A 13,523-nucleotide genomic window follows, 5' to 3' on the forward strand; every position below is an offset into this window, starting at 1 on the left:
CTAGTGAATGTCAGAACCTAGATCTTCTAACACAAAGCCTGAATTCTTTATATAAAATACCATACTATTTTTAAAATCATGTATAGCTTCAGAATAAAGATTCAAGTTTGATGCAAAAACCCATTGTCTTGGCTCTCAAATTTCAAATTTCTATTTTAGTGAAAGTTTCACCTCCACTCCTTCCAATAATTTCTTCTCTCATCCCAGGCCAATAGGCATGTTGAGTTTTTCCACCCAGATCTAAAACCTTCCTTTCCCTAGACAGTCCGGGACACAATCTCCATACCTGTAAAGCTCATGTACTTCTGGCTATTGGAAGTCTTCTTTGAGTTGTAAAATTCCAACACATCTAGAACAGCCTGTGGGTTTTTCTTCTGCTCCGACTTAGTGATATTTGATGTCTGAAGCAAGCGGGCCCACTGCTCTGGCATCCCCTATAAGAGAGACATGCAAGGCTGTCAAGAAGGACAGGCACAGGAGAGACTGAAGAAAAATCAGAGCTAACTTTGATACCTGCTAGCAGCTAAAGATGGGTTTATTAGTCACTCCATTCTCTCTATGCCCTCAGAGCTTTACACAGCCTCTTTTATAATACTTACCACATCGTATTAGTCATTTCTTGAGATATTTGCTCCCTCATCAGGCTATAACTCCTTTAGAGCTTTGTTTCTGTATCATCAGTGCCCAGCACAAACCCTGCTAACTTGGGGCCCCTTAACAGGTATATTTAAGGAATGGAGATTCATTCAATGGTTACTCTGGGTACAATTTTGTTGATGAAGAAAGGGTCCCTCTCACAAATGTAAGTAGCTAGTAATGAAGACCTCAGGCACAGAGACATTAGGAAAACTAAAAAAGATTGAATCTAACAGTGCATAACCAAAATGCTAAAAGACTAAAGGCCTTTCTGTGACTCAGGACTCACCGTGAACTCCCCTGTGACAGCATCAAAACCAACGTGAATTGTGTGCTCAAAATCTGAAGGAAGAGAAATCTCTGGCCGTTCCTTCTCCTTCTTTTTATTTGCTGCAAGAGAAACAGGGGAAAGGAAATTTTTTAAAAAGGAATGCTACTTAAATGTTTAAACTTATTCTAGCTCTTTATGAGCTGTGGGCTCCCTTAGAGGGCAAGAACTGCCTACTTCACATATATATTTACAGAGTCCAACACTGGACCTGGATTGGAGTAGATGTTCAATGCTGTCTTAGTTATCTAGTGCTGCTTTAACAGAAATATCACAAGTGGACACCTTTAACAAAGAGAAGTTTATTTCCTCACAGTAAAGTAGGCTAAAAGTCCAAATTCAGGGCATCAGCTCCAGGGGAAGCCTTTCTCTCTCAGTTGGCCTTCTCATCAATGTTCCCCCAGACTAGGAACTTCTCTGTGCAGGAACCTTGGGTCCAAAGGACGCACTCTGCTCCTGGCACTGCTTTCTTGGTGGGTATGAGGTCCCCCTGTCTCTCTGCTCACTTCTCTCTTTTATATCTAGAGAGATGCCTCAAGATACAATCCAATCTTGTAGCCTGAGCCCTGCCTTACTAACACAACTGCTGCCCATCTGCCCTCATTAACATCACAGAGGCAGGATTTACAACACATAGGAAAATCACACAATACCGGGAATCATGGCCCAGCCAAGTCGATACACACATTTTTCGGGGAACATAATTCAATCCATGACAAATGCATATTTAAAGATTTAATTTTTTGTTGAACTAAAGTAAGGGAAGAACAGAAAGAACATATCATCAGAGTTAATAATCCTGGTTCTACCACTAATCAGCCCTTTAGTCACTTCCTTTTTCTGAACCCTGGTTTCCCCATCTCTAAAAAGAGAAGGCTAGAGTAGATGGTCTCTAAAGACCCTTCCAGCCCTGGCATCCTATCGTCTACGAGCTTCTGTAAACTGCATCACATCCACTGGTTCTTGATCACAGATGGCTCTAAGGTTCTCTAAATTATAAAATTTTAGATTTGGAAGTTGCTTTAATAATATAAATCACAAATAGTTATCAGGTGCTTACCATGTACCACGTACCTGGTTCATGTAATTTACCTGGATTGATTCACTTAAAGCTCACAGTAACCGTATCAGTGAGATACTATCATTCTTATTTTGAAGATGAAGAAACCGAAGCACAGATTTTAAGTTACTTGCACAAGATCATATGGCTAGTAAGTGGCAGGATCCAAATCTAAATCCAGGGAGTCTAGCCCAGAGTCTGAGCTCTTAACCACTATGCTATGCTGCCTCCCTAGGCTAGGACCTTAAAGAAGCATAAAGTCTGAATACTTGAGACATCCCTCTCCCATTAAGGGTCTTGCTTAAGGTTCTTCTGACCTGACAGAAAAAGGTGCCATATTCCAACCACAAGGAGTTTCAGGATCTTGGCATTAGCTAGACCTCGGGTAAAACCATAAGCAGCATCCACAGATGCAATCTAGCTGAAACAGGCTTAAATACCTTCCAAGGCTCAGCCACAGAATCTTTCTTTCTAGACGGGGACCTGCAGAGCCAAGATTTTAAACTTCTCCTACAAAAATACTTCCCATTCTCCCAGCCGGGGTTCCTCCTCCTTCAGGGGCTCCTCCTCCTTCAGTGTCCTAGAGAGGAAGTAGAGCAGAGGGGCATCTGGTCCAAACTCACAAGAAGCTCCCTCCATATCACCAGGGGGAACTAGGTTCAGAAACTAATTGCAAAAGCTACCACTTATTGAGCTCTTACCATGTGCCAGGCATGTGCTAAGAATTTTGTATGCATCAAATACTCTTGCAATTCTACAAAACAGTTATTAATATCCCTATTTTACAGATAAGAAAACTTAACTGCAGTGATACCTGTAAGAGCCGGAACTCAATAGGACTACCTTGTTTTTCCAGGTCTCGTAAGTTTTTCTTCCATCTTTGACAGGGTGCAGTCTTACCACTTTTCTATCGCTGGTTTCGATGGAAAATATTTTGAGTTTTCCTTCTCTGACAGGTTTCCATCTTACACAGGCTCCAGCTTTCACAGGTTTTACTGTGCTTTCTTTTAACAACTTGCTCGACCATTCCTGAGTTCTAGTGATAAGTTTGCCCATAAGTATTAGGCTTTAGTCATGTAGGAAAACTAGAGATACTGGCCCTGTGAGGCAAGATCAGAAAGATCCTCCTCTTCAATGCAAGACAGCAAGGAAAGCCCAGGAGCCCTGAGTCTCTGGTCTTCCCTACTACCAATCCCTCAAGGAACCCACCAGAATTTTCTCCTTGTAGGAAATGTTATTCTCCTCACTGCCATAGTCAAGGCACAAAATTCTGTGGCTCTAAGACCAGCTAGCAGTTTCCTTCCTAGAGATGTCTAGGATCATATACTAGCAAGGTCCAGGGTCAAAGACTAGAAGATCAGAATTCACCTGTAAAAGAAATTCACTGGGCAGTGTCTGAGAACTTGGCTGGGGTCAGATAAGGGCTGAATGCCAGGCTTGCCTGATCTATCCTCGGAGATCAGATTAAGAGTATAGGCAGAAGCCCATGGGCTAAAATAAGGTCCCAAAATCTAGAGTTAATGCCCCAATGACCAGGAAGAACTGGACTGCATTTATCCCATTTGTCCTATAAGGTGACTGCCTTTCCAGGTTGACATGTCTGACCCTCAATACCAGACTAAATATTCCTACAGGGCAGAGTGTCAGTACCTACAACACTTCATAATAGATTTACACTTCATAATAATTACAATAATCATTTTCATTTGTGTCATGTGCTGGTGTTTACAAAACTATTTCATATAAATTAATTCATTAGAGTCTAATAAGAACTGTGTGACAAGCAGGGCAGTGATTATGGTGCCAATTTGACAGAAGAGGAAAATGAGGTTCCAAGAAGTTAAGTGGCCTGTCCAAGGTCACAGAGCAAGTTAGAAGTAGAACTGAGGTCTTCAGACTCCCAGCCCAAGGCCTTTCTATTCCAACACTCTCCCTCTTATGGAATGCTGCTGCTCATGATTATCTCTCCTGTCGTTCCCAATGTACTCCAGTCTCCAAGTTCTTAATGATTTTATCTTCTATACATTGCTAAAATTTATCCACACTTCTCCATCTCAACTGCCACCATCCTATTTCAGGCATTGTCATCTGCCACCTGAGTTATAACCATAACCTCTCATCTACATTCTGGACCCTTCAATACACATAGCAGGCAGGGTGAGCTATAGCCTTATTATTCAAAGCAACACCAGCATCACTTGGGAGACTGCTGGAAATGCAGAAAACTTAGGACCCAACTCTGAGAATCAATATCTAAATTTTAATAAGATCCCAGGTGATTCACATGTATATAAAAGTTTGAGAAGCTCTGCTCTACAGACTTGTTCCCCCTTTACACCTCCCACTACTTATGTTTCATACACTCTACACCAGCTACACTGAACCAGTTATGGTTCCCCAAACATATTGAGCTCTTTCACACCTCTTCACATTTTCTCAAGCTACACCCTTTGCCTACAATATCCTGTCTTTCCTTTACCTTCCTTTCCTCCCTCACCACATCCCTCTCAGCTTAAAGGTCCTCTCTTCTATGAAGTCCTCTCTGATTTCCAGGTTGGGCAGTTTACCCTTTCTTCTGTTCCCACAGCACCAATACAGTAATTGCCTATTTTAAGTGTTTAGCTTCCCTAACATACTGAGTTCCAAGTACAGGGGCCATGTCCAATTCATCACTGATCCCCAAGGACAATTATATGCCTAGCACAGTATAGGTGCTCAGACAGTGAGTAAACAAATGAACAAATGACCAGACATGGACTTCAACCAGGCAAGGAGTTTAAGGAATCAGACCAAGACATGCAAACTCTCTCCAGGGCAGGAAAAAATGTTTCATTTCACCAGCTCTAGCCTGACTTTCACAATCCTTGTTACCCAGCCCTGGAGTCCAGGCCAGTTTTGCCTGCCTCACTGTGTTATTACACAGTCTAGGATCTCTGCTTTCCCATCTGAACAAAGGAGAGGATGGACTAAATGATCTTAAGGACCCACCTTGTTTCTATATTCTGTGAATTTATGAAACCAGGAAAATGAGCACTCTCAAAGTTCTGTAGCTTTATTTCTTCCTGAGATGGCATCCTACAGTTCTTTAATACCTCAATAGTTACTTCATATACATTATCTCATGTAATCACCACAATCCTGAGAGGCAAGTTTTACTTTGTAGGTTAGGAAACTGAGGCACAGGCTTGTCTACAGTCAGAAAGGAATTCAAATCCCCAAAAAGTATGGCTTCAAAGCCAAGGCTGTTCACACTGTACCACTCTACATTCCCTAGAGAGTTTCCAGTTGACTCAAGAAAAATTTTGGCATAATGAGAAGAAACAGCATTAAATGAGAACTTACCATGTATAAGGAACCATGGCATACATTATTTTCCTTCATTCTCAAAATGCCATGATATTACTGAAATTTTACAGATGAGGAAATGGAAAAATAGTTAAATAACTTGCCCAAGCTCACAGCTAATGAGAAACAAGATTTGAACCCAGGTCTGACTCCAAAGCTTCTTTCCTCAGTACCTTAATGAGAACAATTTGCCTACATGCCAATGGCTAAAATTAAAGCTATTTATGCATTTGGCAACTTCCCTTCCAGGAGCAGCTGCTTTGAGGCAGAAGGACTAAGGGTATACCAGGGCCCAGGTCAAGCAGCCATTTATGACACAAGTCCATCTGTCTTGCTCACAGCTACAATGTATGGGACATGTTGCAGGGCTTTGGGACTGCTTCCTGTTCCTAAATTCTCTCTGATCTAGTCACTTAAAAGATTGTAGGGAAGAACAATTATATTTTTATATGTTTTAGTATACTTGCATATATGTTATAACCAGTTGCCGTTGAGGTGATTCTAACTCATGGCAACCCGATGTCTATCAGAATAGTACTGTGTGCTCAGTAGGGTTTTCTTTTCTTTTTCTTTTTTAGTATTTTATTACGTTTTTGGAGAAGCTTTACACAGCACAAATTGTTCAGTGACACTGGTTACATTCTTTACAGTACGTGAAAATTCTCATTATTTCCATTCTGGTTGTTTCCATTAATCTAGTTTCCCTGCCCCCTTACGTTCTCATCTTTCTTTTAAAGTAACCGTTGACTATTTAGTCTCATACAGGTGATTTTTTTAAAGGAGCACAATACTCATGAGTGATATTCTTTATTTTGTGAGCCAATCTATTGTTTACCTAAAAGATGACCTCAGGGGCTAGTTTTGGTTCAAGGTTTAAAGAGTATCTCAGGGAAACACTCTTGGGGAATCCTCCAGTCTCAACCAGTCCAGTAAGTCTGGTTTTTTTAAAAGAATTTGAGGTTCTGTTCCACATTTTTCTCCCATTCTATCAGGATCCATCTACTGTGGCCCTGATCAGAACGGCAGGTAGTGGTAGCCGGGCGCCATCTAGTTCTTCTGGTATCAGGATAGATGAGGCTGTAGTTTGTGTAGGCTATTAGTCCTGTAGACAAGTGTCTTCTTTGAGTCTCTGGTGTCCTTCTTTCTCTTTTGCTCCAGACGAATAGAGACCAATTCATCTGGACACTACTGACTGAACAAGAATGCAGAGCATCTTTATGAACTATATTATGCCAAGTGACTGAGCTGTCCCACGAGACTATGGTCCTAAGCCTTGAAACCAAGAAAACCAATCCAGCAAGGCGTTTGGTGTCTAATTTAAAGTATCCTTAACTGTGCCACCTATGTACTTTATTAAGTATATGAAAATACATGCAGTCACACATATGCATATACACATGTATACATCTACATATACACACCTATATACTCACATATATAAAGAATTTTATAGTTGAATCAATTATACACATATATGCCTACATACATATATACCCACACATATTTTTTGACTGTTATTGCTCGTTTCAAGATTATATATGCCATAGCAATTACCATAAAGTCCTTTTTTCATGTGTATATCTTAGTGACATTGTTACCTTCGTCAGGATGTGCATACTTCACTCTCATTAGGTGCTACCTTTTCCATCACCAAAAATAGTGTCTACTCTCTAGAATCCCCCTCTAAAACCTATCTGTGGTAACCACTAATGAACATTAGTTTCTATATATTTACCTGTTCCTGTCATTTCACAGAAGTGAGAACACAGAATATTTGTTTTTTTGTGATTGACTTATTTCACTCAACATAATGTCCTTCAGGTTCATCCATGTTACAACATGTTTTGGAAACTCATTTTTCTTTATCGCTGAGTAGTATTCCATTGTATGTATGTACCACATTTTACTTATCCATTCATCTGTTGATGATCACTTAGGTTGCCATCTTTTTGCTAGTATGAATAATGCTACAATGAACATAGGTATGCATAAGTGTGTTCATGTCACTTCCATAAGATCCCTAGGGTATGCACCTTGGAGTGGAATTGCTGGGTCATATGGCAGCTCTACCTCTAGTTGTTTTTGAGGAACCACCAGACTGTTTTCCATAATGGATGTTCCATTTTGCATTCCCATCAACAATGGATGAGGGTTCCAATTTGTCTACCTCCCCTCCAAACCTTGGTTTTTTTTTAATCTTAGCCATCCTAACAAAAAAAAACAAAACAAACCCATTATCATCAAGTCGATTCCGACTCATAGCAACCCTACAGGACAGGGTAGAACTGCCCTATAGGGTTTCCATGCAGCAGCTGGTGGATTCGAACTGCTGACCTTTTGGTTAGCAGCAGAGCTCTTCACCATTCTGCCACCAGCGATCCTTAGCCATCCTAGTGGGAGTGAAATGGCAACCCCTTGTAGTTTTGATTTGCATATCTCTGATGAATAATGACGTTGAGCATCCTTTTCATGCGTCTATTGGTCATCTGAATATCCTCTTTGGTGAAGTGTCTGTCCATGTCCTTTGCCCAGTTTATGATTGAGTTATTTGTCTTTCTGTTATTAAGTTGTAGAAGTTTTCTATATCTTTCAGATGTTAGTCCCTTATCGCTTATATAGTTATCAAAGATTTTTTTCTCTGTCTGTAGGTTGTCTCCTTACTCTTTTGATAAAGTCTTTTGATGAACATTAAATATTTAACTTTTATGAGGACCTAGTTACCTATTTTGTTTTCATTTGCTCATGTATTCATTGTTGTGTTTGATAATCTATCACTGAAAAAAATTAGGTCCCAAAGCTTTGATCCTATATTTTCTTTCAAGAACTTTATTGTTTTAGATTTAACATTTAGGTCCTTGATCCATTTTGAATTAGTTTTTGTATATGGCATGAAGTATGGATCTTGTTTCATTTTTCTGCATGTAGAAATCCAGTTCTGCCAGCACCGTTTGTTGAAGAGACTGTACCTTCCCCATTTAATGGATTTGGCTTCCTTGTCGAAAAGCAATTGACCTTACACGTTTGGATTTGTTTCTGAGTTTTCAATCTATGGAGTTTTCAATGGCTGATTTTTCAGAAGTGGATCGTCAGGACTTTCTTCCGAGGAGCCTCTGGGTGGACTAGAACCTCCAACCTTTAGGTTTATAGCCCAGTGTGTGTTAACCATTTATGCCACCCTAAGATTCAGTTAACATAAACTAGACTTGGGGTGTAAGAATAGGAAGGGCCTGGCTGAAGTGGGAGAGGAGGGAAGTAGGGAGGAAATGAAAATTTAGCTGATAGGATTTAGGTTGGGTGCTGTGTAACTCAGGCTGAGCACTCACTGTTTGGGATCACTAGCAGGAAACAGGGCTCCCGAGACAGGAATGCAGAAGAAAAGTACAGAAGTCATACTCCTGGGGAATGGCTGGGAAAGACAGTCCCTGAGGCATCTAGCACTCAGTCAACCTATTCCTGGAAGTGACAACCACTTCCCTCACATGTGCAAAGCCCTTTCACAATCCAGACAGCATGCATTAACTTTATTTTACAGCTGAGAAGACTGAGGTCAGGGAATTAAAAGAAATCTCTGTCAGTGGAAATAATCCTGGGCTAGAAGTCAGAGGAAAAAAGATAATTCTTTGCCATTAACTCACTTTTGAGGATCAACTAAGATAAAGGAAATGAATGTGCTTTGTAACTAAAGAGCTTTGCAAACACAAGTTATCATTAATATAAGAAACTGTCAGAATAAGATTTCCCAACCTACTCATTAAGACAGAGAAACTATGGCTGAAGACAGAGATCAAGAAGAAAGAATCACCCTGATTTCACGAGACTAGAGATCTTAGACTTAAAGAAATAAAGTGGGAAAAGAAGTGTGCAATCCCACCCCATCCCAACTTTAACCCTCTCTTTGACTAATTCATTTTGGCTTTCTGACAGCATGAAAAATGAGGTTGATACTGCAAAATACCATGTTTCAGCATAGCCACCAAAGTTTCAGCACAAATCATTGGCTTATTTATTTTTAAAAAATTTTATTTTTAAGCAGCACGTCTCATTGGTTCAGCTGAGCTAATCTGGGCTCAAGGCAGTAAAGTGTTCCAAACTCAGAGAGATAAACACTGATGTAATCCAGTTTTAAAATTAACTTTGCTAAACTCTTCCCAAGCTGGGAGAATTCCACTTTGGTTGTGAAGATGCAGCCAGAAAAAGATTCCAAACTAAATGCTACAGGACTTCTTAGAATAAACCAAAGGCTCCAGATCCTAACCACAGGAACCAGGCTTTACCACATGGAATTCTGCAACTCAGCACCACCTATTACAGGCCCTCAATTACAGCTTTTCCTTCCAATCATTCATGCATTCCCCAGGCACAAACTGAAGCCATGCTGGAGGTCAGCATTAGGCAATGCCCACAGACATCCTACCCACTGCCAGCTAAAATCTCAACGACTAATGCAGCCCAAAGAACTCTTCTATCTCATCTCCCAAATTTCCGAAGTGACCCAAAACTACCCCTCTGAAAATTCTGACTCCAAAAACCTAGGTGGGACCCAGGCATCTGTATTCTTTAAAAACAGTGTGCGTAAGTCAAGTGTGTATAACCAGGGTTGAGAACAACTAACAGAGACAGCATGGTAAGATGGAGCAGATACTTTAAGGAAGACTTAGTTCCATACTCATCCCTGCCACTTTGCAGCTGGGAGATCTTGAGCAATTTACTCTTCCTTAAGCCTCAGCTTCCCCAGTTCCGCAATGGATTGTTGTGGGTGCCAGATAAAACAATAAATGAGATTTCTATTAAAAAAAAAAAAAAAAAACTCATTTATAAGTTTTAGCGAGTGCTTTTACATCCATTATGTCAAACGACAAAAACTTATTAACGATATAGACTGGCTGGGAATTATGATTTTCTCACTTTACAAATAACAATCTTGTTTTTTTTGGGTATCATCAAGTCGATTTCAACTCATAGCTACCCCATGTGACAGGGTAGAACTGCCCCATAGGGTTTTCTTGGCTGTAATCTTTACAGAAGCAGATTGTCAGGTCTTTCCCCCACACAGCCGCTGGATAGGTTCAAACCACCAACCTTCTGGGTAACAGCCAAGCACTTAACTGTTTGTGCCACAAGGGCTCCTTACGAATAAGGATATTGGAATTAAAAGAAATAGGTAAGAGAAGGAAAAAAAATCACAGAGTTAATAAGGGTCAGAGGTAGGATTCCATCTAGGTTTTCTAACTCCAGTTCTAGATCGTTTCTCTATGCAATTCTCAAACACTACACAAAGGGTATATTGCTTCAAAGACTGCCTAACACTGCTGTGTATCCTGCTAGGACTAAGTTAAGCACAAACTAGCAGGTCAACAAAAGCCCACCGGTTGAGTGATAATACCAACAGGCACAAAATCAAGAACAAACACTCCAGACAAAAGGAAAAAACCTCAAGCTTATTTCATTTTGATGGATGGATTAATGATAGTCATCAAAGGTCTTAAAGCAAAGGAGTGAAACCTATGTGGTCAAGGCATATATAGAGAACCTATAACTAGAGGGTTGCTATGATTCAGAGTCGACGGCAACGGGTTTGCTTTCTGTTTATAACTAGGGGATGGAAAGCAGGTGACTAGAACTTCTTAAAACTCTATGGTTTCAACTTAAAGAGATGCAGCTTTGATCTTGAGGCTGTGAGAACTGTTTTCAGATCAGATTTGGCCTAGGGTTACACAGGTAGGATTTCTAGAAGTACCTCTGGATCTACGGCTTTATCACTGATTAAAGGACTTTACAATGGTCTAGTTTCTTTTCACTTACATGTACAAGCCTGATTCAATTTCATCTTTACAATATACAGAAGTGTACAACCCCATCGTAACTTCCACCCTCTCTTTGACTAATCCATTTTGGCTTTCTGATAGCATGGAAAACGAGACAAGTTCTTCAAAATATCATGTTTCAGGATTTCAAAGCTGTAAGAGACTGTACATGTCTACTGGTCTGACTCTTTTTAGATGAAGGCACTAAAGTCTACGGGGAAGTCAATGACCCAAATCAGGCAGCCAATTTAAGGGAGAATAAAGACTATAACTGGATAGCCAGACCGCCAGTCCTGGGCTCCTCACCTCCTCCAATCACTCCCCTTCCCAATGATAGCTGAAGGTTTCTGATTCTACGTGCTGCTTCAGGAAATAATTTTTTAAAGGTTTATTGATATAATTTACAAACCATATAATTGATCAACTCATAGTATACAATTAAATGACTTTTTACTATATTCACAGAGTTGTAAAACCATTATTACAACCAGTTTTAGAACATTTCATCACCCCAAAAAAAACCCTCATATCCCGTCACCCTCCAACCCTCTCACCCCCTAATCCTAAGCAACCACTTTCTGCCTCTATAGATTTGCCTATTGTGAACACTTCATATAAAAGGAACCATACAATACGTGGTCCTTTGTAACAGGTTCATTCACTTAGCATAATGTTTTCAAGGTTCCTCCATGTTGTAGCATGTATTAGTACTTAATTTCTTTTTATGGCAGAATAATATTCCATTGTATGGATATACCACATTTTATTATCTATTCATCGGCTGAGGAACATTTGGGTTGCTTATAGTTTTTGGCTATTATGAATAATGCTGCTAGGAACATCTGTGTACACAGTTTTTTTCTTTCATTTTTAAATTTCACATTTTTTAAAACTGTATTGTGTTTCAGGTCAAAGTTTACAGCACAAATTAGTTTCTTATTCAAATATTTATACACAAATTGTTTTGTGACATTGACTGCAATCCCCACAATGTGTCAGCACTCTCCTCCTTACCCGTTATACCCCAGGTCCCCTCGTGTCCATTCGTCCAGGTTTCCTGTCCCTTCCCGTCTTCTCATCTTTGCATTTGGGCAAGTGTTGGCCCTTTGCTCTCATATACTTGGCTGAACTCAGAAGCATGTTCCTCATGTGTTGTATTGTTTGTTTTATAGGACTGTCTAATCTTTGGCTGAAACGTAGACTTCAGGAGTGGCTTCAGTTCTGAGTTAGCAAGATGTCTGGGGGCTACAGTCTCGGGGGTTCCTCCAGTCACCATCAGACCAGTAAGTCTGGTCTTCTTTTTTGTGAATATGAATTTTGTTCTACATTTCTCTCCCGCTTTGTCCAGACCCTCTATTGTGATCCTTGTCAGAGTAGTTGGTGGTGGTAGCTGAGAACCATCCAGTTCTTCTGGGCTCAGACTGGTGGATGTTGTGGTTCATGTGGTCCATTAGTCCTTTGGACTAATATTTTCCTTGTATCTTTGTTTTTTTTCATTCTCCTTTGCTCTAGACATGATGGGACCAATGGATGTATTTGAGATGGTTGCTGGCAAGCTTTTAAGACCCCAGATGCTATTCACCAAAGGAGGACGTAGAACATTTTCTTTATGAACTATGTCATGCCAATTGACCTATATGTCCCCTGAGACCATGGTCCCTAACACTCAGCCCCAGTAACTCGGTCCCTCAAGGTGTCTGGATGTGTCTAGGAAGCATCTATGGCTTTGCCTTGGTCAAGTTGTGCTGACTTCCCCAATATTGTGTGTTGTCTTTCCCTTCACCAAAGTTAACAGTTGTCTACTATCTAGTTAGTTATATCCCCTCCCCACTACTCATCTCCCTCAACCATCAAAGATTGATCTTTTTCTGTGTGTAAACCTCTTCTTGGGTTTTTACAACAGTGATTTCATACAATATTTGTCCTTTTGTGATTGACTTATTTCACTCAGCATAATGTCCTCCATGTTATGAGATGTTTCACGGATTCATCGTTGTTCTTTATCATTGCATTGTATTACACTGCGTGTCTGTACCATAGTGTGTTTATCCATTCATCTGTTGATGGGCACTTAGGTTGTTTCCATCTTTTTGCTATTGTGAATAATGCAATGAACATGGATGTGCATGTGTCTATTCGTGTGACAGCTCTTATTTCTCTAGGATATATTCCTAGGAGTGGGAGTGCTGGATTGTATGATATTTCTATCTCTAGCTTTTTAAGGAGGCGCCATATTGATTTCCATAGTGCTTGTACCATTTTACATTCCCATCAGCAGTGCATAAGAGTTCCAATCTCCCCACAACCTCTCCAACATTTGTGATTTTCTGCTTTTTTGATTTGTGCCAAT

General features: G+C 40.2%; 1 protein-coding gene across 3 annotated transcripts in view; it reads right to left on the reverse strand.

The window, feature by feature from the left end:
* PAK1 (p21 (RAC1) activated kinase 1) overlaps positions 1-13,523 on the reverse strand; it is a 137,953-nt gene that overhangs the window by 97,990 nt on the left and 26,440 nt on the right. For all 3 annotated transcript variants that reach the window (XM_023736585.1, XM_023736582.1, XM_023736584.1), the window contains exons 3-4: positions 926-1,026; positions 287-434 (exon numbers count right to left, since the gene is read on the reverse strand). In XM_023736585.1, coding sequence (XP_023592353.1) covers positions 287-434; positions 926-1,026 — 249 coding nt within the window. The remainder of the gene's footprint in view (positions 1-286; positions 435-925; positions 1,027-13,523) is intronic.

This window comes from Trichechus manatus, unplaced genomic scaffold (genome assembly GCF_000243295.1).
Source record: "Trichechus manatus latirostris isolate Lorelei unplaced genomic scaffold, TriManLat1.0 scaffold00088, whole genome shotgun sequence".
NCBI lineage: Eukaryota > Metazoa > Chordata > Mammalia > Sirenia > Trichechidae > Trichechus > Trichechus manatus.